The sequence below is a fragment of the Pipistrellus hanaki genome (assembly GCF_964339955.1).
Source record: "Pipistrellus hanaki genome assembly, chromosome: 3".
NCBI classification, from domain to species: Eukaryota; Metazoa; Chordata; class Mammalia; order Chiroptera; family Vespertilionidae; genus Pipistrellus; species Pipistrellus hanaki.
In genome coordinates this window covers 178631892-178658170 of record NC_140505.1, presented here as the reverse complement: position 1 = coordinate 178658170, position 26279 = coordinate 178631892, and the positions used below count along the sequence as shown (strand labels likewise).

Sequence of the window (26279 nt, the reverse complement as noted above, 5' to 3'; positions counted from 1 at the left end):
TGCCTCAGTGGTAGAGCGTGGGTCTGCGGACTGAAAGGTCCCAGGTTCGATTCCGGTCAAGGGCATGTACCTGGGTTGCGGGCACATCCCCAGTAGGGGGTGTGCAAGAGGCAGCTGGTCGATGTTTCTCTCTCATCGACGTTTCTAGCTCTCTATCTCTCTCCCTTCCTCTCTGTGAGAAATCAATAAAATATATAAAAATAAATAAATAAATTCCATCTATTCTCCTGAGTATGTCTCCACTAATGGGAACTGGGACTATCAAGTAAAGGAGGTGGTGAAGAGCCAAACTATTAAAATAGAAGGAAAAGTTTATAAACTTGCCCATATAGACTTTATACACTACATGTAAGAACTTACTGTATAAACTAAACTCAACTTTGCCATCACCATCTCTCAGTTTACTGAATAGTCCTATGACTTCACTTAATCTCTACAGATTTCCCACTTATTCTGGATTTTGTTTTTAACTAAAATCTTTGGCAACCTGCTAAACTGTTCCTAACATCTAAAGACCTTTGTGAGTTTCTTTTACTGTAGCATGAAAACTTTCTTAAATGGAATACCTTCAATCTGAAACTTTTTCAACTTTAGCTGGGTAAAGAATTGAAAATTATTGAAATTGGTTAAAGTCTACCTTTTAACACTTAGCCAACGCGGCATAAAAGAGAAACATGAGATGTATGTGGCGGTATTATCTCATCTTCCTCACAATCTTAAAAATGTAATACCTCAGAAAAGGAACATCAATCAGACTTCACCGAGGACAATGTCTGCTGCTATTTAAAAGGCTCGTGTGTCATCTCCAGCATAACATTTAACAGGCACTCACTGCCCTGGCTAGGTGCTCAGGTGGTTGAAACATGGTCCCGTACACCAAAAGATTGCAGGTTCGATCCCCAGTCTTTGTTTCTCAGTCGGGGCGAGAACATGAGGCAACTAATTGATGTTTCTCTCTCCCCCTTGCTCCTTCTTTAAAAATCAATGAAAATATATCCTCAGGTGAGGATTAAAATAAAATAAAAGGCACTCAATTATTGTTTTAGTTCGACTCATGTTTGCAAATGGCATCTCAGTTATTTCTGACATTAAACACTGCAAACGAATGATCCTTCCCCAGGATTAGGATTTTAAGTTAATCGTATAGTTCTTTTTATATGAAAATAGCAAGCAACAGAAAGATAAAGAAGGTACAAAGGCAAGAGGAAAAAAAAGTCTTCATTTGGGATGCAAGGAGAGGAGCCAATAATAATCATACTTCCAATTCCTTGCCTAATGTGCATGCAAATATTTCTTAAGATAGAGTCCATATACCTTATTAGATTAAAGGGACTCTAAAAAGGTTAATGTGATATACTGTTTTAAGGTATTTAATTTTGAGGGGGGAAAATATTTTCAATTTTGGCCTGGCTGGCATGGCTCAGTAGTTAAGCGTCAACCTATGAACCAGGAGGTTGATGGTCAATTCCCGGTCAGGACACGTGCCCTGGTTGCATGCTTGATCCCCAGTGTGGGGCGTGCACCAGGTAGCTGATCAATGATTCTCTATTATCATTGATATTTCTCCTCCTTCCCTTCCTCTCTGAAATCAATAAAAGTATATTTTTAAAAATTATACCTATTAAGGTAATTCTGAACATAAACATCCAGGGGAAGTAAATTTTTGAAATTATATTTATTGTTTTATTATACATATTGTATTCTATTAGAACTGAGGAAAGGGAAGGCCCCACTCAAGTAACAAATTTGCCATCTTTTACAAAATGTAATTAGCACTGACAGTGTTATGGTTAGCATTTAATTCCTGAGATTTTGAACATTATGAAGTTTTCTGTGAAATTACAACAAATGCTCACTCTAATTTTAAATTACAGTATGTCTGAAAAAAATGAAAATAGCATTAATATGTTAGCAAAGAAAACCATCATCCAAATGTGTATATTAGGTATGAAACTCAAGCCCTGTTAACTCAGCACTTTAATAACATTTAAATATACGTAATCTTTTCAGAGATTTTATTTCAGCTATGTGCACTTACTATAATTTATCCAGACTGTAGTGACGTTATTCTGACGAAAGGCAAATAATAGCCTATCACTTTCTTCTCAACTGCCAGTCCCCATACAGTTGGCATGTGAATTCTACCTAGGATCGATAAAATAACTGACATGTGTGGAGACAATGAACAACGATACCTGATTCTCTTGTAATTACATTTTCTATCCCTTTTAAATTCTATCCTTTTTAAAGGAGATGATTTTAGGGAAATTAGAGGGGAAAAACAGAAAAGCAATATTTTGCTAACGAAATGGTGACAAATTTAGTAGAATCCAATGCAAGATCATTCATATAAACATTTACAACAATGAAAATATAAATTATTAATTATGCAGCATGCTTTAGGGCCATTTCTACAGTTAGAATGAATTACAAATATTAAATGCCTTTAGTCCATTCACTGTCCATAATTCGGTAAGTCACCTTTACACAATTAAAAAAAATATTTCCTACCTATTCGTTTCTTCTGACTTTTAACGTGAAAGCGTTTATCTTGGGCTGGGAAAATGACCCTGACTATAACCATAAATACGGAGAGGACATTGTACACCTTTTCCAAAAGCTGGAAATCAAACAACAATGTTAGAATTACTTACAGAATTTACCTGAAGAAATGCTTCATAGGCAAGTGCAATGGAAAATCAAATATTTCCCAAAATGACGTTAGTATTACATGTAAAAGTTTTAAACTTCCTTGTTTTGATTTAAATGTATGTGTTTTATATTAAAAGATTATAGGCCATGATTAATAACCATTTAACTATTAACTGACAGAAGCTTTACAAAAATAAATCTAGTAGCTTGCTAGTAGCTAAATTTACTCAAAATCTTTCTATACGTTTTAAAGCAGTAAATGATTTATTAGAAACTTTATTATCACAGTGGTAATTTTTTTAAAGTCTACACAGTGCTTAATCTGATGTCTTAGATTATACTTGGTTTAAAGAAAAAGTCTGCCCAAGACATCACCAAGATTTCAGTTCAACCCAAAGAAGAAGAAACCTGAGTTTGGATGTAAAATAAGCAATCATTCATTTTTCTCAGGTATAATACATAGTGTCTTCAACCCAAAGTGAAGCTTCAAGCAGAACTCTATGGCTTTATCTGAATTTTTTTTCATCCTGTGTATGAAGTAAATCTTAAATTTAAAGCGGCTGTTAGAGGTTAAATGTTCTCAAAGCAATGTAAACTAGTATAAAATGTCTCACCAAGACATCAGTAGCTCTTGTGAATCCCATGAAATTAACAATAAAATCAGTTTATACTGTACATACAGGATATATAACACACTGTGCCTCGTCTCCAGTATCAAATCCATCTTGATACGGTCCTTTTAAAATATTAATATGTTTGCTTCATAAATTTCAGGCTCAATTCCTTTTGTTTAAAATGTATTTACTGGCTGTACATAGCATATGAATTTCCAATGACTGGACAAATATGCAAATACAAATTCTAAACATTCATGTAGATTACAAGAGATCTGAGATGGCAGTTTAGGAATCTGGATTGGCCCTTTAATAGCTCCACTTCCTAGGCACATCTGGCCTAAAGTCCAGGCAAAAATTCAACTTTAAAGTCTCATTCTCAACCTCTGAGAAGTTGAGCCTTTGGGAGAAGAATGGACTCCTCTTTAGAGCACTGCCTTAGAGTCCCAAAATATTTCCCAGCGGTGTGGCCCAGGAAACACCTCGTTAGCTTACTGACATCCATGTCACTGGCAATAGTAAGGACACATTCCGATGCTGTCTCGGGCACGCATACCATCAGTATCATTTGACAACACGATCTGCAGGCCCAGTGCTGTCAGACAGGTCTCCATTGCTTGTTTTAATCTCTTCTGGAAGCGTAAGTGAAAGTAACAATGGTCATAAAAATTAAGTAAATGCAAATTGAGAAGAGCTGTATTGCTAAATTTCAAATTAAGAAAATGTTGCATCTATCAAATATTTCTCTAAGATCATAAATTATACCCAGATTGCCTTAATTTTTTTGACTGCTTCTTAGAGTATAGATTATGAGAAACAAGAACAGCATGGGGGGGAGGGGGTTCTCCACATTGCATGTATGAACTGCTATTACAGTGTAGGCTATTACACAAACATGGCAGCAAATTCATATATAATACTGTCCAAACTAGATAACTTTTCATTAGTTATAATTTACTTTTAAAATCAATTATTTATTATGATTGTGATAAAATAAGTTCCTGGCTTCTTGTGTAAAATGTCACATGCACATATTTCTGTAACAGTGAAAAACTGTGACTAATATATTCAGCAATTATGACTTCATCCCTGAGCAACCTTTAACTAAAATAGAACAATCTAGCCACGTGAGTGATGTATATCAACCAGAAAGAACCCAGAGTTCCTTAAGTCCAAAACAAGGTGTTCCACAGAGACCAGAAGGTTTGTTTGTTTTGTGTTAATGCTTTAGGCCTTGGAGATGAGGTTCTAGCATTATGAAAAGCTGACTAAATTCTTCCAAATGGCTTTGGTAAACATTATCTTAGAACCGAAACATAACATATACATATTTTCATTTAATAAATACTGACTATCTTCCAGGTAACAGCCGGAAATGATTTTTTAAAACACAATTATTTACTCAGTCTAGATTCCAAAAATGCCTACATATGCTCCTTACCAATAAGTATTATTTAACTTATGGGAATAAGACTGTTGGTATGATTGGTCTATCCAATTCAATCAACTCTATTCAATTTTTTTTAAAATTATAAAATTTGACAAGATTAATAAAAACATTTTGATTAAATATGTTTTGTTTTGATTTATGAAATACAAATAAAAAGTAAAGAGCATACATGAAAACTTTCAACTCAGTTACTTACTAATTCTGAGCTTCCAAGTGAAAAGGAAAACCTAAGTTACTTTATTTCCATGAAAGAAAAAGGAAATATCCATTCCTCAGGGAAGACAACTGTTCCTAAATTTCAAATCTGAGAGAAATGTATCATGATGGGTAGTGGTGGGGAGAGGGGGGAGAGACAGTGTCCTTAAGGGTGAAACACTGAGCAATATTCTTAAACAATAAAATATACAGACTGAGAAAAAAAGAGGGGGAAAAAACCTCATGGATATGAACAAGGGGTTGAAGGAACATATGGGTGGGATAAATGGTAATGAAAGATTTGACTAGAGGTGGTGAACACACAAGACAGTGTACAAATCATGTGTTGTGGAATTGTACATGAAACCTCTATTATATGTTAACCAGTATCACCCCAATAAGTTCAATAAAAAGGAAAAAAATTAAAATATATAAATACTTTCCCACAGTCCCACATAGAACACAATGGACAGAATCCTTTCCTTCATGACTTGAGCTCATTACTATGACTACCGGTTATTATGGCTGCATTACACTTTGACTCCAAGGCTGGCTATGGAGAGCAGGAAGCTGTGCCCAAGTCACTAAATGGCCCTGCCACTTTATAACTGCCTCATCACCCATCTCATTCAATGTCTGATTATCAGCAACTCTCTGACTCCAGCAACATGTAGTGTTTCCCTCCAAATTGTTCCTTCTCACTGATATAGGGAAGGGGTGAAAGATAAACAATAAGTTTGTTAATTTTATTTAAGAGATGAATGAAACTGAATATTGAGTTATTCCAGAATGAAATGCATTACTTTGTCACTTTCTTTTCAGTTCCACAAATGACCCGTGTAGGTTTTATATTTTAAAAAGACATTTCTAGTCTGAGTTATTTTTCAAAAGGTAAAAGGAGCTGGAAGTCTGACCAGATAAAATGGGGGATTAGTGTCTACTATTAAGGAAAGATTTATTGGTTTTTCCAAATTTAAGCCACTCACTGACCTTCCTTCTCTTTCTTTTCTTGGTTTTCTTCAGCTGCAGTCTTGTCAGCTCTGAAGAAAATTCTTGCACTGCTCAGTGAGAAATAGAGCAACTCAAATTCCTATGTAAATAAAAAAACTTTGAAATGAAAGCTGAAAATGCTTATTATAGGCAAAATATTCAAATCATATTTAATGTTTCTGTTTTATTATTTCTAAAAAGCTCCAGTAGAAATCATAAACAAGAAACTGAAATAACCCATCCATTTTTAAGATGAGTCAAATGGCTTCCAAATACCATTCATTTTAAAATATATTCTAATTACCTCTATTCATCTCACTTATTAAAATGGAGGTTTTCATATGATTTATGTTTTTTTCAGGTATCAAAAGGTCAAAGCAGATTTAACTATTACTCTTGTCTAACCTGTAGATAGACATCCAGTCGCTTCTGGGTGAGGTTCATGGTTTGTAGCAGTTTTTCATCTTGACTAGCTGACTGCACATTCTGTTGTTTGGCAACTGCTCTTATCTCCTTCAGGTACTTCTCTCTAACAGACTGGAACCAGTGAAGTGAGTCAAATTCCCGGTACTGATCCAAAAGCTTTAGAATGTAAGCCACACCTGCAGCCATGAGCAAGACCAAAGCAAAAAATAATGAGTATAGAAGTTGTGTTCCACTCTACCAATAACTACTACTAACATTAAGCTAACCATTTTGAATTAATTCTCTTTTAAACTACATTTTATAGCATAAGTGAATAATTCTAGAAATGAGGCTTAATTCCTCCTTTAAAAAAATGTGCAAGTATAAAAAATGAAAAGCAGGTAAAGCAAGAAGAAAAAATAAATGAGATGACCATGAAAATCACCTGGAGACAACATATGGCTGTAGGGATGGAAAAGTTCCACTGCTAACTAGACCATGAAGGAAACCACTGGGAAACCAGGAAAACTAAACACAAGATGCTAAAACTGTAAATAACTGTTAGTCCAACTACACTAAGTGGTTAGCAATACTAAGGGAGCATGAATGACAGTTACAAACTACGAAAAACAAGTATCAAGCAGCTAAAAAAATAAACCATAAATACTGCTCGTGAAAAACAAATTTACAAAGAGAACGCAGATCTATTCTCTAGCAAATCCATCTTAGGAGAACATAAAACAAGGGGAAAACAATTCCATTAAACTTACCCATGGCAAAGCCATCATCAGTAAAAGCAGCTCCAATTTTATTTTTTTTATTCAATTTCTCCTTGCAGCTAATGGAATGCTCTACAAAGTTGAGGGTCTAAAAAGATATGACAACATATTAGAAAAACAACTGTGCTAAAATATCTTCAGAACTCAGTTACCAAAACAGAGATTTCAAGAAGTATAAATAGGGTCTCTTCTAGATTTGAAACATTTGCCTCTTGGAGAGGTCACAATCTGTGCAAGCATTTTTTCTAAGTTCTTTAATCAAGAGCCCTCCCCCTCAGTCACTGCCTCCCCAAGCACAGTGCCGTTAGAGTCACCATACAATATCATGCAGATTTCACACATGAGGACTCTGAGGCTTGAGAGGTTCAGTAACTGGTTGTACTCTAAGTGAAAGTTGGGTTCAGAAAATTAGGCCTGCCTTACTTCAAAGCGTAAAGCGCTCATAACCATGGCGGTTCTTACTTCTGCCCACCCAATTCATTCCAAAATACCATTATCATATTCTTAGGTAAAAAGGATGATAAAGAACATTATAAACTGAAGAACCAAAAGATAGATATAGAGACAGTAAAGCAACAAGCAGACTGTCAAATTACAGCGGGGAGGTTAGGGAGAACCGGAAGACTTATATGCACGCATATAAGTACAACCAATGGACACAAAACTCTGGGGAGGGAGGGGATGTATGGGAGGGGGGAGGGGCAATGGTATCTGTACAAAGATAATAATTTAATTTAAAAAAATTGAAAAAATAAAAATAAAAATAAAAAGGATTAGTAGTCATTTGAGTAAACGAATGCCTAAAAGAGCGCTTCCCTAAAAATTCAGCTCTAATCCCCCTCTAATCTTATCATTTATTCAACAAAAATTTGCTGATGCTTACTATATTAAGCAATTACGATTAAAAAATGAATACCATCAAAAAGTTCATGCTCTCTAGCAGCGCTCTCAGCAGTGGCAGACATGCTATGTATCGTGTATTGCCCAATACAGTAAGCCCCTAGATCACAGAACCAATGAGAGCACTTGAAATGTAGCTAGTAAAACTGAGAAACTGGATTTTTTATTTGATGAAATTCTAATTAGTTTAATTGGTTTAAGTAGCCACTTATGTCTACCTACATATAGTAGCACAGCTCTAAAAGGATAGAGACCTGTTTAAAATTATGATACACTGTGATAAGTACTGTAATAGCTTTGACTGGTAACAAAGAATCAAGTTTCACTTTTATTGCTTATAAAACTTAGTTGGCAATTTACTACATATTTGTGAAACCTTTATCAACTGTTAATTTAGCGATCTTATTTATGTTTGTCTTTTTTCTGGAATGGATCATAAACTCAAGCACAGGAAGTGCCCTATACTTCTTTGCAGTGCTCTTAATCCACCTGGTTTTCTCCATCACTAACTAAATTCTGACAGCTGCCCTGAAAACTCTTCTCTTCCCCAGATTCACAATGATTCCCCATTACTGTTTTCTACGTACAGCTGGAGTATACTGCCTTCAAATTTTAAAAAAATAATGGTTTGAACTCATCCTAAGGTAATTTACACTGTTATCAAAGTATAACTAAGACAGGCTCCTCCAGTTTGACACTAACGTAAGTTGGAAAGATAACACTTATCAGGTAAATATGTATATTTTTGCTATATGATAATTATTGTGATAAAACAATAATAAATATAAAAGAAACAGAAAATTCATGAAGAAAAAAGCTGTCAATAGACCATCAGCTACTTTCAATGGCTATGACATGCAAGAAGATATGTGTAATCCAGGCAGCAATATAAAAGTCATTCCTCTTAAAGTTAATCAAAAGCTACTAGTACATCTGCTTAGTGATATTTAGATTATAGATCTATTCATTTTAAAAGCAGCTTTATATAGAAACCTTTAGGGAAAAATAACACCACTAATATATACTTCTCTAATTTAATTCCATTTTCCCCACTGTAACAATTGCTTTTATAATCCAATTCTGGGTAACTTGAGCTATTTTAGATGAAAACTATAGAATTAGAGAAGAATACACTATATGCCAGGGGTCACCAACTGGTGATCCACAGACCACTTGGTGGTCCGTGAGGTTCAAAAGGTTGGCGACCACTGCTATATACTATAAGGAAGCACTAAAAATTTGTCTAGATGTTAGTATTTACTACTGAATAGTGAGGAGTTGTCCTCTAACACAATGCTTTAAAGAAATGTGGTAGAGTCCAGCTGGTGTGGCTCAGCAGTTGAACGTGGACCCATGAACCAGGAGGTCCTGGTATAATTCCCAGTCAGGGCACATGCCCCAGTTGCAGGCTAGAACCCCAATAGGGGACATGCAGGAAGCAGCTGATCAATGATTCTCTCTCATCATTGATGTTTCTATCCCTCCCTCTCTCTCCCTTCTTCTCTCTAAAATCAATTAAAAACATTTTTAAGAGAGATTTTAGACATAACTTCATGCTGTAACATAATGTGATTAAATTTAGTCTACATTAATCACTTAAAATCCTTATGTGATATAATTCAGCTCCAAAATGATATATATGTAATGGTATACACTCAAGTAATTTAAATCACACTAGATTTCTCTAGCAGTTATATATATATAACTCAACACATGAGCTGCTGAGCTGCAGTGACTTGGCAGCTGTGGTTCTCAGGTGACACACCCGAAACCAGAGAGGAGAGAGCCGAATTCTGGGTTGTATCACCTGAAAACCCCTCACAATCCAGAACCCCTCAGGGGATGTTGGAGAGCAGGTTTTGGCCTGATCCCCGATGGCCAGGCAGAGGGACCTCACTGGTGCATGAATCCAGGCACCGGGCCTCTAGTTAACAAATAAGAATCTATCTTAACTATAAATAAATCTCATTCCGCATAGCTAGTAAGTAAAAATTCTGGCCACATTCACTGAAATCACATTTAGTTTTATCTACAACCAAAAAGACAATAGTAATACAGTCTGTGTGAATTCTCTGCTGCAAAGACATTAGATCCACTTATTAATATTTTTAAAAATTCATTTTGAATACTAAAAATACTCACCAGGGGGGGAACGATGATATAGAAATTTCGGAGATGTATATTCTTTGGCCTTCGAAATTCTGGTGCAAAAACATCTACAAGCATTTTGAAATACTCTGTGCCTTCAGCAGAATTTCGTGTGTGATCACTAAGGACTGAATCCAAATGCCTAAAATGCAAAAAATTATTTACTTGGTTCCTTTCTCAAAAAAAGTGTGACTTTTTAACTCCATCTCTCATCACCTTAAACAAGAGCATATAAAAGTACAAAACATTATAAGACAATTTCTAAGTAAATTTTCTTAAAGGAGTTCAGAACGAACTCATTTTCTCACTGACAGAAGCTGATCAGTATTACTTAATTAAACTTAGTCCCTAAAATAGAATATGTAGGGCATCTTGCACTTAAAATATTTTGAGTTTTGTATTTCTTCTTCAGACAAGGAACCCTGTAGAACTCCATTTCATTTCAATAGAATGCTCTTCATCTTAAATCCTTTCACTATTGCTTCTTCTCTCAACTTACCTCAACTGAAATCTTGTTTTTTTTCAAGGATTTAGAATCAATCCCTTTCAACCTTCAGAAACATCAGCTGTTTTTCTGCTGCATCCCTCATGTATAGCTACTACCACTTTCAAATTATCATCCCCCCAGCACTAGCAGGTAGAAGTCTCCTGAGACTCACATAATCCAACTACAGTATACCCAACTACCTAACTACTTCCTCCTATAAGCAGGCATCTTTACTAACCTTTTAACCACTACCCTACATTAATTTATCTTGGACTCTGAAACCTACTCCAGTTCCCCTCATGATTCTGGAAGATTCACTCCCCATTCAGATCATCGATTCATCATTACAACCCCACAGAACTTAACTTCACCTGCCATGAATTTTCCTTCACTTAATGTTAGTCATCCATTCCTTTGCACAGATCTGGAGATCTTAAAAGACAATATCCCACTCTGCCCTCAACGAACTGCTTCAAAATATTTTTTAAAGGTCATCAATTTTGAAAAGAATAACATCACTTAGTAAGAGGTAAAAATGGTCTGATTTTCTTTGATATATAAGCCACAAACTTAATTATTTTAGGGCATGTGATTTCAAATAGCTTGTTAACTGCTCTTGACTTCTTTAATTTGGCAGAGAAGTAAGCTATCTAGCAGGATATTTCAGAGCAAATCTTTTGTATGTGTTGGGATCTTATTCTCATAAAAATGCACATATGCATTTTCCAGCATATTTTCTATTTTTATTTTTAAAAAATTAAGCCTATCAAAAAGTTAAAGTATAGTATAATGGGCACTAGTATACCTTTCACTAGTTCACCATTTAACATTCTGTCAACATCGGTTTTCTTTTATCATGAAATATTTAGAATGCAGACCTCATGTCACTTAGCCTACAAACACTTTCATATGAATCTATTAAGAAATAAGACATTTCCCTACAAAGCCATATTATACCCAAAAATAAATATATAATACATGTACAAATTTCCCCAATTCCTCCTCAAATGTTCTTCCTTTGTCACTATTTTTTTCCCCTTATCTACGATATGATTAAAGGTCATCCACTGCATTTGGTCATCAGGTCTCTTTAATCTCCCAACCTAGAATAGTCTTCTTGTCTTTTTTGTCTTTCAAGACATGTGAAATTTGAGTCAAGCCTAGGTGTTTGGTAGAATGCCCAACATTCTGAATTACTCCAATGGTTTCCTCAGAATACATTCAGAATAAGCATTTCTGGCAAGAATACAACATAGGTACTTGCTACAAGTATTACATTTGCAGCAAGATGCCATATAATGTATGTACTGTTATTGGTGATGCTAAGTTTGATCATCTCTTGATGAACGTGAAATATAGCAATCTCTCCAATGTAAAGATAATTTTCCTGTTTGTTATTAATAAGCAATTTATGGGATGGTTTTTTGATGAAATACTCTATTCTCCAAAAAATATTTTAGAATTCAATCATGGTTTTTATCTGCTTTCAAGTGTTATAGTAGTGATGGCAAAATAGTGATTTCCTCCCCTAAATTTCTTCATCCCTTCTTTATTAGTTAGCATTCTTCTGTAAAAAGGAACTTTCCCTCTGCTCCAACCTTTATTATCTCTATGACTCATGGTTTCTATTTTTTATTCAATGTATTAATGTATTTTATTCAATATATTACAATAGATTTTTATCATTATTCTTTCTGAAATTCAAATTGTCCCCATCTTGCCTTTTCATGCCTGACTCAATAAACTGTTATAATCCTATATACTAAAAAGCTAATATGCAAATAGACCAAATAGCCAATCCATGATTCTCTCTAATTACTGATGTTTTTCTCTCTCCCCCTCTCCCTTCCTTTCTGAAATCAATAAAGGGTATATATATATATATATATATATATATATATATATATATATATATATCCTATATAATAAAAGGCTAATATGCAAATTGACCAAATGGCAGGACAACCGGTCACTATGACGTGCACTGACCACCAGGGGACAGACGCTCAATGCAGGAGCTGCCCCCTGGTGATCAGTGCACTCCCACAGGGGGAGCACCGCTCAGCCAGAAGCCGGGCTCATGGCTGGCAAGTGCAGCGGTGGTAGCAGGAGCCTCTCCCATCTCCGCAGCAGTGCTGATGTCTGACTGCTGGCTCCAAGGGGAGCGGGCCTAAACCATCAATTGGACATCCCCCAAGGACTCCCAGACTGCGAGGGCACAGGCCGGGCTGAGGAGACCCCCTCCCAGTGCACAAATCTCGTGCACCAGGCCTCTAGTTATTAATAACAAAGCTTAGTTTTCTAAAGTATTTCTCAGTTCTGCATTCCCATCTCTCAAGTTTTAAATTATGTTCCAAAATCACAACTAACTCAAGTCTATAGATCTGCAAAGTCCAATAAGACAGCCATTAGCTATTTATTTACTTTTTAGTATATTTTTATTGTATTTAGAGAGGAAGGGAGAGGGAGAGAAAGGAAGGGAGAAGAAAAGAGAGAAACACCGATGGTGAGAGAGAATCACTGATCAACTGCCTCCTGCATGCCACCAGTGGGGATGGAGCCTACAACTGGGCTTGTGCCCTGACATGATCTGCTGATTCATAGGTTGAAGCTCAACCACTGAGCCACACCAGCACCAGCAGGGCCCATTAGCTATTTAAATGTAAATGAAATAAAATTTAAAATTCAGTTCCCCAGTCCTGAATTATCTACATGACTCAAAATAGTCCTACTTCAAGTGTTCAAAAGTCATAAGTTTCACAGCTACCATACTGGACAGTGCCGGTCTAGGTTCAGGAAATGAAGGACTGGTATTCTACAACAAAGTAAGCAAATAAAAATACAAAAAAGTAAAAAGAAACAGGTGAAATTAATTTTATTAACCAGCTATTTGACATTTATTTCATACTTTACACTTTGGCACATTTCCATTTGGACTAGCTACATTTCAGGTGTTCAACTATAGCTAGTGGCTACCATATTAAATAGTATGTTCTAGAACAGCTGTAGCCAACCGGTGGTCCATGGATCTCTGGTGGTCTGTGAGGTCCGAAAGGCTGGAGATCACTGATTTAAGGAAAACTTTGGAGCAGCAGTCGCCAACCAGTGGTCCAGAGACCACTGGTGATCCGTGAGGTCTGAAAGGTTGGTGACCGCTGTTCTAGAAGATTCCTTTTTAGTGAAGCTGGAAAGGTCTCAGAATAGTGTAGTCCTAATAACAAACATTATATAAACTGAGACCATAACTTATACAATAAAAAGTTACATGTTTATATATTAACCTCTAGTCTTTCTTCTTAAGTTTTATTTATATAAACATATACTTTATAAATCTCCAAATATAGATTATTCCAAAATAAGATTACCTTGCTGCTTTTATTGTTTCTTCTGCAAGACCTTCTTCTTTTACTAATTCTTCAAAATTTATAATATCTTCAAGATCAGGCACAAATCTACATAAGAATTTAGGAAAGACTTTATGAAGGCAAGATAAATAGGTACAATTAAAACATACAATAGTACTGTGGGAATCTAAATTTTTCACTAGCCGGTTTGGCTCAGTGGAGAGAGCGTCGGCCTGTGAACCGAAAGGTCCCAGGTTCGATTCCGGTCAAGGGCACATGCCTGGGTTGTGGGCTCAATCCCCAGTGGGTGATTTGCAGGAGGCAACCGATCATGATTCATGGATGTTTCCATCTCTCTCTCCCTCTTCCTTCCTCTCTGAAATTAATAAAAATATATTGAAAAAAATTTTTTTCAACTACATATTTGAAAAGAACTTTGCATTTCAATTATATTACGAATTTGTGCATCAGTGGGATCCCTCTGCCTGGCCTGGGGGATCAGGTCAAAACCAGCTTTCCAACATCCCCTGAGGGGTCCTGGATTGCGAGAGGATGCAGGCCAGGCCAAGGGACTCCACCAATGCAAGATCGAGGCCAAGGAGAGATACGGGAGGTTGGCCAGCCGGAAGGGACCATAGGAGGGCTCCATGCATGTCCGGTCCATCTCCTTCAACCCCCATTGGCCGGATCCCAGCAGTAAGCTAACCTACAGGTCAGCTAACCTACCTAATGCCCACTGATGATCAATGCACATCATAGCAACTGGTCAACCAGTTGACTTTCTGCCCACTGGGTGGTCAGTGCACATCACAGCAAGCAGTTGAGCATTAGCATATCATTAGCATATCATGCTTTGATTGGCTGACCAGCAGACCCATAACTGGGCACTTAGCATATTAGGCTTTTATTATATAGGATAATCAAATTTTAATCCTTAAAATAATGTAATCTTTAGAGTCATTCATAAACTGTACTGATAAAATAAATTAACTATAAAAAATAAGTTATAACTTTAAGAGAAATAAAGGTTTTCAAAAGTCTGATGTAATCTTAAATTTTAAAACCTGTTAACCGAGCGGGACCTATAAATACATCAAACGTAAACAATATCGGGAACAGGTAGGATGTATGAATACGTCCTGGAAATATATGTTGTGCCCTGAGAGGGACGGCATATATTTTTTGTAATCTTTATAATTGTTTGTAAAATTTATAATTTTTTAATTCAATGTTTCCATTTTTTTGTTGGTATTCTTTTCTATTTTTTTGTAATTTTGTATTTTCCTTTGTGCTTTATATATAAATAAATATATATATATCATTTATTTTAATTAAGTATAAACAAAAATAATAATAATATGAAATTACGTCCTCCAGGCGTGACGTACTGACACGTCCTAGTGAAAGAGTACGTGCCCATTACAGGTTGCATAATTAAAAAGGAAACTCCCCGGTTAACAGGTTAAGAAGAAAAATATTGTAACTAGTAGAATTAATAGTTTTCTTCCATTTTTTATATCAAATTACATCAACAAGAAAAAAACCTATACAATTTTAGAATAGATTTAAGTAACATAAAAATTTTAAATGGAATAAACAAGGCAAAAGTGATGTTTTATCCATACCTAATGGCATTGCTGCTACAATGAAGGCCACCAGATCTTATCATTCGTACATAGCCCATAGCATTACCTTAAAAATTGCACACACAAAAAAAAAATCAGATATTTATACAAGTAACTCTGAACTCTATCCACCAGAAATATAGTTATATGTAGTAGTCAATTACAAGGTGTCCACTCCCTGATACCAAAAGATTCAGCCATATTTTGTTTCAGTTCTTGTTCCATAAAAATGAAACTTACATATTTGTACACTTAAAATATAAATATGCATACTTATATACGTCTATATTAAATCCTTTAAAAATAAATATAACTCATTTGATAAACTAAATGCTGTTTACATCAAAAAGTTTTTACTATAATTTCTTCACTCTCATATTAAGTCAGTCTAACAATTATTTCTGTACCAACAGTTTAATCATGCTTGAAAAACTTTTGATAAGAAAATTACTCCAGTGAAAGAAAGCTAAGCTCACTCACAAATTAAGTTATTTGTATAAAATATTTAATATATGAGATAGATTCTTGGATCTGTACTTTATTTCCCAACACTGTGATTGTAACTTACCAATTTGGCTGATGAGTTGCCTGAACTGATCAAGGTAGCTTTGCCCTTCTGGGGTTATTCCGAGTTTTCTGATGCCTCGATTGAACTTTTCTGCCCTTTCAAATGGATACTAGAGAGATCATTTAAAGACTACCTTTAGTAATAAAGACCCCTAAAGTATAAAATGCCTACCAAATCAACCATGCCAATACCACTTTCCTCTCTACTTTTGTATTTCCATTGTGCTTAACAAATCACTCAAGTCTGATAAGAAATTTTATAGCATAAAAACTACCAATGTTCAAAGTCAGTATAAAATAATTTTTTTACATAAGCTAAGGGGAATAGTTATTAACGTCATCAAACTTAAGTTTATCACCACCAATATTAGTCTCCCAACACCCAACTATTCTATCAAATAAAGGAAACCAACTCCTTCCTAGAAACATTTGTTCACAGATGTGTGACTGCATTTCTGTGGGCTGAATAGGTATTAGAGACTTAAATAAACACACTCTTCCCAAATAACACACATTGGCCAAGCTAAAATTTCTGATAGCTATCAGCAATAGGAAATTATTTTCAAGTCTTAGGTGATTTGAAGATATAGGAAATGACTCATTTTTATTAATAACAAATGAAAACAATTCTTATACAATAATAGCATGGTTATTTCTTTGTCTGAATACTAGTAATTTCTATTCCAATAAAAAATGAAAGTTAATATAATTATTTGATAACTATAATCTATAATTTTATCATTTTACAAGAAAGCAGTATTTTTCTGCTCTGACATTGAAGAGAATTGCAACTAGTATATAAGACAGTTGGAACTAAGTAATGCTTAAGAAGGGTAATTAAAATAGTTCTGGATGTGGCAAATCAAATGTATGACCCAACTAAGGCTACTGATTCTCTATCCAAGTGGCTATGTGGCTCTGTACTGTTACCACTTATAATTCTTTACTTCACTGAGAAAACTCAGCCTGGAGGATGAAGAGAAAACAGCATCCTTATAAATTGCTAGAGGCCTGGTGCACGAAATTCATGGTGGTAGGGTCCCTAGGCCTGGCCGACGATCAGGGCCAATCAGGGCCTTCCAGCTGCTGACTGCTGCCCCTGGTGGTCAGTGCACGCCATAGTGAGCAATAGAACTCCCAGTCTCCTGGTTGAACTCCCGTGGGGACTTTGCATATTGGCCTTTTATAGCTATAGATAGGTTGGGATGTCAATTGGTATAGTATGTATCCAAATATTAAATACACATATTCTTTGCCCTAAAAATTTCTCTTCAAGGAATATGTCTTACAGATAAGGATGCTACCTATAGCACTGTTTGTAACACTGAAAAATGATTAAAAAACAAAACACGAAATATTCATTAGTGGGAAAAAGTTTAATAAGTTTCGATATACATGTTTACTATCAACTCTTAAAAAGTACGTGGTAGATTTATATGCACTGACATGTAATAAGCACACTGTAAAATAGTATGTATAGTATTACTCCATTTTTGTTAACCATTTGCTATACACACAAACAGTTGAACTGAAATGCCTTAAAAAGATTATGTAAAATACCTTATGATCATTTTGGTCCTTGATTTCCCTGAAAAATCGAATGTCTTTAATCAATCTGGATTTGATATGTTCATCATACATAAACTGGCTAAATATATAGAACTTCTTTTTCAAAAACTGGTATGTGAAATTAACCTATAAAATTGGAAAAATTAATATAAAAATTAATTTAAAATCAATATTATTGAATCACAATTATTTATATCAAAGTCTAAAATTTATAAAGTCTAATTTACATTGGACCTGAAATATTTAAATAAAAATTTTTATTCCCTAACTTTATAGAGCTTCCTATGAATTCCCCTTATATATGTTTACTACAAAAGGAAAAGAAATGGAAAATACTTTCATAATAGAACTAAGAGCTTTAGAAAGAATCACAGTATCAGGTTCAATACTCTTGTTTTTAAGTAACACACCAGTCAGAAGTTTCTGTTTCTCCATTTATAAGATTACTTATTACTAACATTCATATCTAAAATGATACTGAAGACAGTAAACATGCAATTATTTATCATTCTGAGCACTTCTTACATGCAAGTTATGAAAGACACAGTTCTCATCACGAAGTTTATAGTCTAACAGGAGTGGCAGACATTTTAAACAAGTATACGTTAAATTGTTAAACCTCAACTGCAATAATTTCTAAACTAAGAAGGGTAGGTAACTTTGAGAATGAGTAACAAAAGGCCTCAACTAAAACTCTGAAAAATTAAAATGTGAGCTGAGATTAAAGGCAAAATAACATAAATAATTCTGACCTACAGATGGAAGTCCTGTACTAAATTCCATCCCTACCATCTTCAAATACTAATTGTTTTAGCATATGTATTCCATTTTTAAGAGTCTTCATTTTCCCTTTTATAGAAATGGGTGCTTTCTCAGAACTTCTCGTGGCTTAATTGCCTTCTCTCTTGATTGCATTAGTAGTAGCAATGTTAGTAGAAATAGTCTCTTCTTTATCTTCCTCATTCTTAACGCTGGGTAACTACCGGTATGCCAGCCTCTCCTCTTAATTCTTCTTTGGTAACTATATCATTATCAGACACCATTAATGTGATTAACTGATTAATAACTATATCCCCTGCCAGACTGTAATTACTAGGAGAGTAGGAAATGTCTGCTTTTGTCACCCTAATGCCTAGCACAGTGCCTTACATGTAAAATATGTGCATAATTATATCTGTTATATGAACATTTGATAAAGAGTTTATTTATCCTTAACCTGTTAACCGGGGAGTTCCCTTTTTAATTACACAACGTACAAGGGACGCATACTCTTTCACTAGGACGTGTCAGTACGTCACGCCCAGTGGACGTAATTTTATATTATTATTTTATTTATTTATACTTAATTAAAATAAATGAAATATATATTTTTTCGTTTATTTATATATAAAGCACAAAGGAAAATACAAAATTACAAACAAATAGAAAAGAATACCAACAAAAAAATGGAAACATCGAATTAAAAAATTACAGCCGAAACTGGTTTGGCTCAGTGGATAGAGCGTCAGCCTGCGGACTGAAAGGTTCCGGGTTCGATTCCAGTCAGAGGCATGTACCTTGGTTGCGGGCGCATCCCCAGTAGGGGATGTGCAAGAGGCAGCTGACCGATGATTCTCTCTCATCGATGTTTCTAACTCTCTATCCCTCTCTCTTCCTCTCTGTAAAATATCAATAAAATATAAAAAATTATAAATTTTACAAACAATTATAAAGATTACAAAAAATATATACCATCCCTCTCAGGGCACAACATATATTTCAAGGACGTATTCATATGTCCTACCCCCCCCCCCCCCGATAGTGTTTATGTTTGACGTATTTATAGGTCCCGCTCGGTTAACAGGTTAAACATTCAGACATGACCCTTACATGGATGAGTCCCCTATTTTAAATTTTAAACTCTGACTTTCTGGCTCATTTCCATACTGGTACACCACTAACATAGAGCTCCAAATGTATCACTTACCAACTAAATACTTCAATGGCTCCCCCACTATAGACTACAAAGGTCCCTATATAATTTTCTAGTTACATAACTTCTATCCCCTTATTCCCAAATATGTTTATAACATTTTACTACTGAAGCATTCACATTCTTTTTTCCTCAAAAAGAAATAAATATGCCCTGAAAACCAGGCAAATTAAAAGGCTTCTCTCTTCCACAGAAGGAAAAACAGCATACAAGTTCAAGTGATTTCTTCAAGTGACTGATGCCCATTTCGAAGATTCAAAATACTTTGAGTAATTGCTATTCTTATGGATATCAAATAATTAGTATGCGCCCTCCCCCCAAAAAAATTACAACAGCATGAATGATAGATACTGTTATCAATGATTCCCTTTCCAAAGCAACTTTGAGAAAATATCAGACAATCCACGGAGACATATAAATTTATGCTGATGCTCTCAAATCTCTATTGCTTTTATGATGACCCTGAGATGGTAACATATTGTAAAGTGCATTTTGTGTCACAGAGCTTCTATCATATCCAACACAATTTTAGTGCCATATATTTTAATTATACCAACCAGAAAAATGGAAATCCCAATATAATATAAATAGATGGTATTCTGACCAGAACATTCTATGAAAAAACTATTTTCCAAAATAACAAATTGAACAGTGGTCTATTACCAACCCAACCCCCAAAAAAGATTCTTACTGTTGTATTCATGATTCCCGTGCCATGTGTTCGAATTGAATTAGCAATATGCCGAATATTAATAGTGTTCAAATGTTTGTTATTACTTGTTCGTTCAATAAAAATCTGCAATGAAACAAATTTATGCTAAATAACCACAATACATAGCAATCCCTGATCAGTTATCAAAAATATTTCAGAATCTATTTCATTAAATTTAATTGGAAACTTATTCAAGATAATACAATCAAAGCAAAGGAATAAGCAAGATGATCTCTAAACAATTATTTTTTGATTTGACCAATTTTCACAATTGGGAATCAATTCTTTACCCTTCAGCCTTCCTATTGTATATCCACACACATTAAAAAAAAAAAAAAATTCTAAGACCCACTCACCTGATTGTTGAGATTATAGAGGTATCGAGACACAAATATATGAATGTTTCTCATAATTTCTAAAACATCCAGGCCCTGCAAAACAATCCACAAAGAAGCTCTATTATTATTAATTTAAGATAATAAGTAACACTTGTATTACTAGAGTGACTTACTATTTATATTCATTTCCCAATATATACTATATATATATATACATATATATATATATATATATATATATATATATATATATATATATATACACTATATATATACACTTGTGCAAGGGGCTCAGCCCTCGCAGCCATGGCGCCACGGCTTGCCTCAGCCTTCACAGCCCTGGCTTCATCCAGAAGGTCGTCCAGAAAGACATCCGAACAGTCATTCCACTGTTCAGCCATTCGATTGACATACATATTATGATTTTATTATTATAGATATTTTAATCATCACCCCAGGATTGTTTGTTTTTTTTTTAAGAGGAAAGAGAGAGAGACAGAGAAGAGAGAAACACAGATGTGAGAGAGAAAAATTGATCAGTAGCACCCAACCAGGGATCAAACCCACAACCTGGGTATGTGTCCGGACTGGAAATCAAACCCATGACCTTTCAGTCTATGAGACAACACTCCAACCAACTGAGCCACACCAGCCAGGGCTCCAATATCTTTTAATTATTTTAAAAAACAACTATGCAAAAGTATGAGCAAAGATTAAAAGAGCCTTCTAACATGTACACTCAGGACTATCTCCTGGCAGAAACCTGGCTGGTTATTATCTTATCCCTTTTATACACACAGAATCAGGTAAGTTTAAATATTCCAAGATCCATGACACAATTTCCCCACCATTCTTGAGAATATTTCTGTCTCCCCAGGGATCTCCTTTTTTTTTTTTTTTTTTTTTTTTTACAAAATAAACTCATGACCAGATTCTAAAAGGTATTATAGTTAGGACATGTGATATTTATAAAATATGTACTACTTTTCAGATACTGTACAAGGTTCTTTTTATATAATTCTAAAAAAAATAAGGTATTATTCTAAATTCCACACCTGAATAAAATGAAGCCAAGGGAGTTCATCAAGGTCAAATACTTGGAAAAGGCAGAAGCCAGGGATTTTAGAAAGTCTAGTTCCAAATCCTTATGCTTCCTTTAATTACACTAGACCAGTGGTCGGCAAACTACGACAAACTAATGAGTTTGCAGACCACTGACCTATACTCTCGCTTCCAATAAGGCTGTTGTTGTTCCTTGTGATTAAGCTCCTATCCTAGTGGTCGGCAAACTCATTAGTCAATAGAGTGGCAAACCTCAGCTCTCCAGCCGCAGTTTGCTAATCACTGCACTAGGCCACCTTTAATGAACCCTTCGTTATGAATGATTAAGAAACCTTTAGTCTGTTACTACTCTAACCCCTGATGGTATCTCATAAATTGTTTTTAGCCTTTCTAATTAGGGCTCAAAGTAGCCCTCTGATAAAGTTTTCATTATAGCTTTCCTCATGTTTTAAGTTAAAACTGTGTTTCTGCATTCTTTTTCTGCTTGTTTGCTCATTCCTTCTCCCACTAGGCTGTAAGTACATGAACTGAGACTATTTCTATTTATTTTTTTATCCCTAAACACAATTCAGTGCCAGCATGTTTTCAGTAAATATTAAACATAAATAAATGAATGAAAAGATATACCTACTAATTCCAGAAATGGTTCCTATACGTAGTGGGATGAAGGAAAAATTATGATCCTTAAATTTTGGAATAAATGTTTTTGGTACATATTATCTGGATTATCTTAGAAAGAAATACATGCTAATTAACAGAAAGAAAACCTCATAAGATAACTGCCATAATGAAATTTGCTCACTGAATCAATGAAGCTAAATGCTTCGGAGCACTCATTTTAAGAACAAATACATTTATAATTGTACTAAAGGCCCAATGTATGAAATTTGTGCAAAGGTAGGCCTTTGTAGCCCTGGCTGCTTCAAGGGCCCCCCCTCATACCCCCCACTCACCCGCACCTGCCTTCGCCTGGCTCTGCTCGCATCCGCAGCCATCACCACCACCCCCACCCCCACCCCTACTCCCTACCCCCGTTCCCAGGAGCCAATCGATCACCCACAGAGGGTGGCCTGGGCCTCCCTCTTGAGAGCTATCACAAAGCCCCCCCAATGGATTGCCCTGCTGGCCAGTGGCCTCTTTCTGGGATGATTGTGGGGCAATGGTGGCCCCCCCTCCCCCCCGACCAATCACGTCACACCTGCCTTGGCTGGCCTTGCACCAGTGCGTGTCATAGCGTGGTTGTCCAGACAGTCATTCTGCTGTTTGGCCGTTTGGTCAATTTGCATATTACACTTTTATTATAGATAAATTTAAGCATTTTTCCTAAGATATTAAAGTTTATGTATTATATCTTGGTTTATAATCAGTTGTGTGTCCTTGACTAAACTTTTTATAATTCTGCAGAAATCACCTGGATATCCCAGTATGTTTCCAGAACATTTACTGTGCTTCGCTTTATTGCACTTTCTACATACTGCATTTTTACAAACTAAATGTTTGTGGCAACCTGCTTGATCAAGTAAGTCGACCAGTGCCATTTTCCAACAAGCTCAGATGATAGCTTATTATAGCAAAAAGTATTTTAAATTAAGGTATATACATTGTTTTCTTAAGACATATGCTATTACACACTTAGATTACAGTACAGTGTACAAATAACTTGTATATACATTAAGAAACCAAAAAATGCGTGTGACTTGGCTTTCCTGGGATATTCACTTTTATTGCAATGGTCTAGAATCAAACCTGCATATCTCCAAGGAATGCCAGTATTTCAAATGTTCACCAAAAGTTGAAGTGTAAACAGGAAGCCTATGGTAATTTCTCTCATAAAGCAAATTACCATCTTAATTTTTATTCTTATGTATGAGATTTTATAAAGCAAATATTTTCTTAAAAAATAAAGATGTAATAATAAAGTTAAAAAAAGATTTCTTAAAGAAATGTTATGCTACAATCAGACTCTGCTAGAAACATTTTATACCATACCTGTTCCAGAGTCTGACTAGGAAGATGTGCCTCTGTCATAACCAATCCATAGCGCTGAGTAGCTAAATTTCTCATTTCACTGTAAGTGGCCCAATCATGAAGAGCTACTGTTGTAAGATTGTAGAACGTCTTATCTAGGTAGTGAGTTACATAAGCTAAAAGAAAAGAAAAAAAGTATGTTTTTTTCCCAAAAAAATTATAGATTCATGAAATGATAGAAAAGGAAGAGAAATGAAATTAAAAAAACAACAACCTGTCTTTGAACATTAAATTTCCTCTTTCTAAATAAGATGCTAGGAAAATAAAAGTACACAAACAAAAGGAAATTAAAGAATGGACTAATACTAAAAAGGATATAAGATCCAAGTTTCATTTTTGTTATTTTTTTTTATAGTGAGGGCAAAAAGATATAGAATATGACTTTCAGAAGGAAAGCAGAACACTCACCTCGAATGTCAATGAAACGATTGAAAAACCGAATTGGATTCAGAGAGAAAAAAAGGGCCAGATCTTTCATGCCAACTTTGAAAGGGTTTCGGTCATCCAGCTTTAAATGAGTATGCACAGAAAGTCGCAGATCCTTCTCTATTTCTTTGCACAACTTGTCCAGCAAGTGCTATTCACAAAATAATCAATATCTTAATTTTTCAAAATAATTCAATTATACTGTTTGCCTATGCTTTAACCATTAGCATTTTATAATCAATGAAATGTTGAAAAATTTGTCAAACTGGCTTAAGGATCCAAGTACTCTACGGTAAAATACTATTTTTATTGGGAATGTGAAAATTACATTGCTCTCCATTTTAAACCAATTAGTTTTCTGCCCAGGAAGCAGTAAAAAGTTTTTATTTTCATTAATACTTTAACACCCTTTAAAAAAAATCAAAAGCTAATGCCAATGGCTTCATTACAAGAAACATGAATGTATACTATAAAGCATAAGATTTATGGGAACAAACAACAACAAAATCTTGAGAAAATGGAAAAGAAATATTTCTAAAGCTTCCTTATAATAATCATTAAAAATCACAAAACACATTGAGCTAAAAGTAATGAATTAATAATCTTTTCTGGTCTTCTATGGAGTTCCAAATACTGTCATGTCATATTTTGTTTTCTAAATAATATTTAATAGAAGAAATTATGAAAAATTTCCCAAACTTTATCAAATCTGAATATGGTTTATATTGTGAAGTTTACTCATTTTTAATTACTTCCAAATAAAAATATCAATAGATGGAACTTTAATTTTAAAGATAACAGTGTTTATAATACTTCATTCAAACAGGGAAGGATATACTATATTGCATTTGAATTATTTCTACTACACAAATCTTTCAAATATATAATGTCCCCTTTTAGTCAGTAGCTCTCCAAATTAATAAAATATTGACAGCTGTCTTAAGTGTATTATTAGTAGTAGCATTCAATATTCAAACTAATTTTGTATTTGCATTCTTCTAATAAACAGAAATTTAAATATATACTATTTACTAAAGTGAAGAAAATTTTCCAAATTTCTACTCTATATAAAAAATTAGAATATAAAGACCAATTGAGCACAATAGTGATATTATAACTAAAAATGGTTTCTTTGCTCTAGAAAGTGATTTATAAATGATTTTAAATATGTGAAAGCCTGCTTCAATCCAAAATGTTTTTCCAAACATTGCATTCCAAATACATAGTCTAAGTTTTTCAATCTCAAATATGATGTTACCTCATTTAAAATTTCCATAATTTCCTTGTCATAGCAATCCAGAAGTATTTCATAGGACTCTAAATGTCTTGAATGCATCATAGCAGGTACACAGTCCCGTAAAGCACTGAACATGTACTAAGAAGAAAATGAAAATGTGCATGAATTTATAAAAGCCAGGTCTCTAATCTAAATATTACAAAATTAATTATCTATCTTGAAAGACAAAACCTCACTCTGAAGGCTAATTGCTTTCTCTTTTTATACATGACTGTCTTCCTTTCCTAAATGAGTCAGCTTTTAGTCTCTAAAGCAGGGGTCCTCAAACTTTTTAAAGTGGGGGCCAGATCATGGTCCCTCAGAGAGCTGGAGGGCCAGACTATATGAACTACTAATTCCTACTGTAACACCTCGGCTGCGCTCACTGCCCAAAAAACCTGGCGGGCCGGATCAGACTCCTCTGCGGGCCGCATGTGGCCCGCGGGCCGTAGTTTGAAGACCCCTGCTCTAAAGTATACAAAAAATTCACATTCACTTATTCTTTCCTATTTTGAGCATTCAAATACATTTCTTTCCATACAGAAACACAAAGGTCTAAATAACTGTGACATAAAATAAAATAAAAAAAATGAGAATGATTAGGAATATGAGGGGAAGTGTTAAATATATTAAAATTAATTTACTAAGTGTTATATGAAATTTTACTATAGCCTGTATAAATGCTATTGAATATGCACAGCAATGTATAAAACAGCATTAACAGTTAATTTTAAAATGAT

General features: G+C 34.7%; 1 protein-coding gene across 3 annotated transcripts in view; it reads right to left on the bottom strand.

Moving 5' to 3' along the window:
• Window positions 1–1660: 1660 nt before the first annotated feature.
• WASHC4 (WASH complex subunit 4) overlaps window positions 1661–26279 on the bottom strand; it is a 51042-nt gene continuing 26423 nt past the window's right edge. For all 3 annotated transcript variants that reach the window (XM_084880108.1, XM_084880109.1, XM_084880110.1), the window contains 14 exons: window positions 25522–25638; window positions 24246–24414; window positions 23799–23953; window positions 20766–20840; window positions 20389–20493; window positions 17717–17851; window positions 16158–16266; window positions 15590–15656; window positions 13986–14072; window positions 10128–10275; window positions 7077–7173; window positions 6307–6503; window positions 5902–6001; window positions 1661–3898 (listed from right to left, as the gene is read on the bottom strand). In XM_084880108.1, coding sequence (XP_084736234.1) covers window positions 3831–3898; window positions 5902–6001; window positions 6307–6503; window positions 7077–7173; window positions 10128–10275; window positions 13986–14072; window positions 15590–15656; window positions 16158–16266; window positions 17717–17851; window positions 20389–20493; window positions 20766–20840; window positions 23799–23953; window positions 24246–24414; window positions 25522–25638 — 1629 coding nt within the window. In that variant the 3' untranslated portion in view covers window positions 1661–3830. The remainder of the gene's footprint in view (window positions 3899–5901; window positions 6002–6306; window positions 6504–7076; window positions 7174–10127; window positions 10276–13985; window positions 14073–15589; window positions 15657–16157; window positions 16267–17716; window positions 17852–20388; window positions 20494–20765; window positions 20841–23798; window positions 23954–24245; window positions 24415–25521; window positions 25639–26279) is intronic.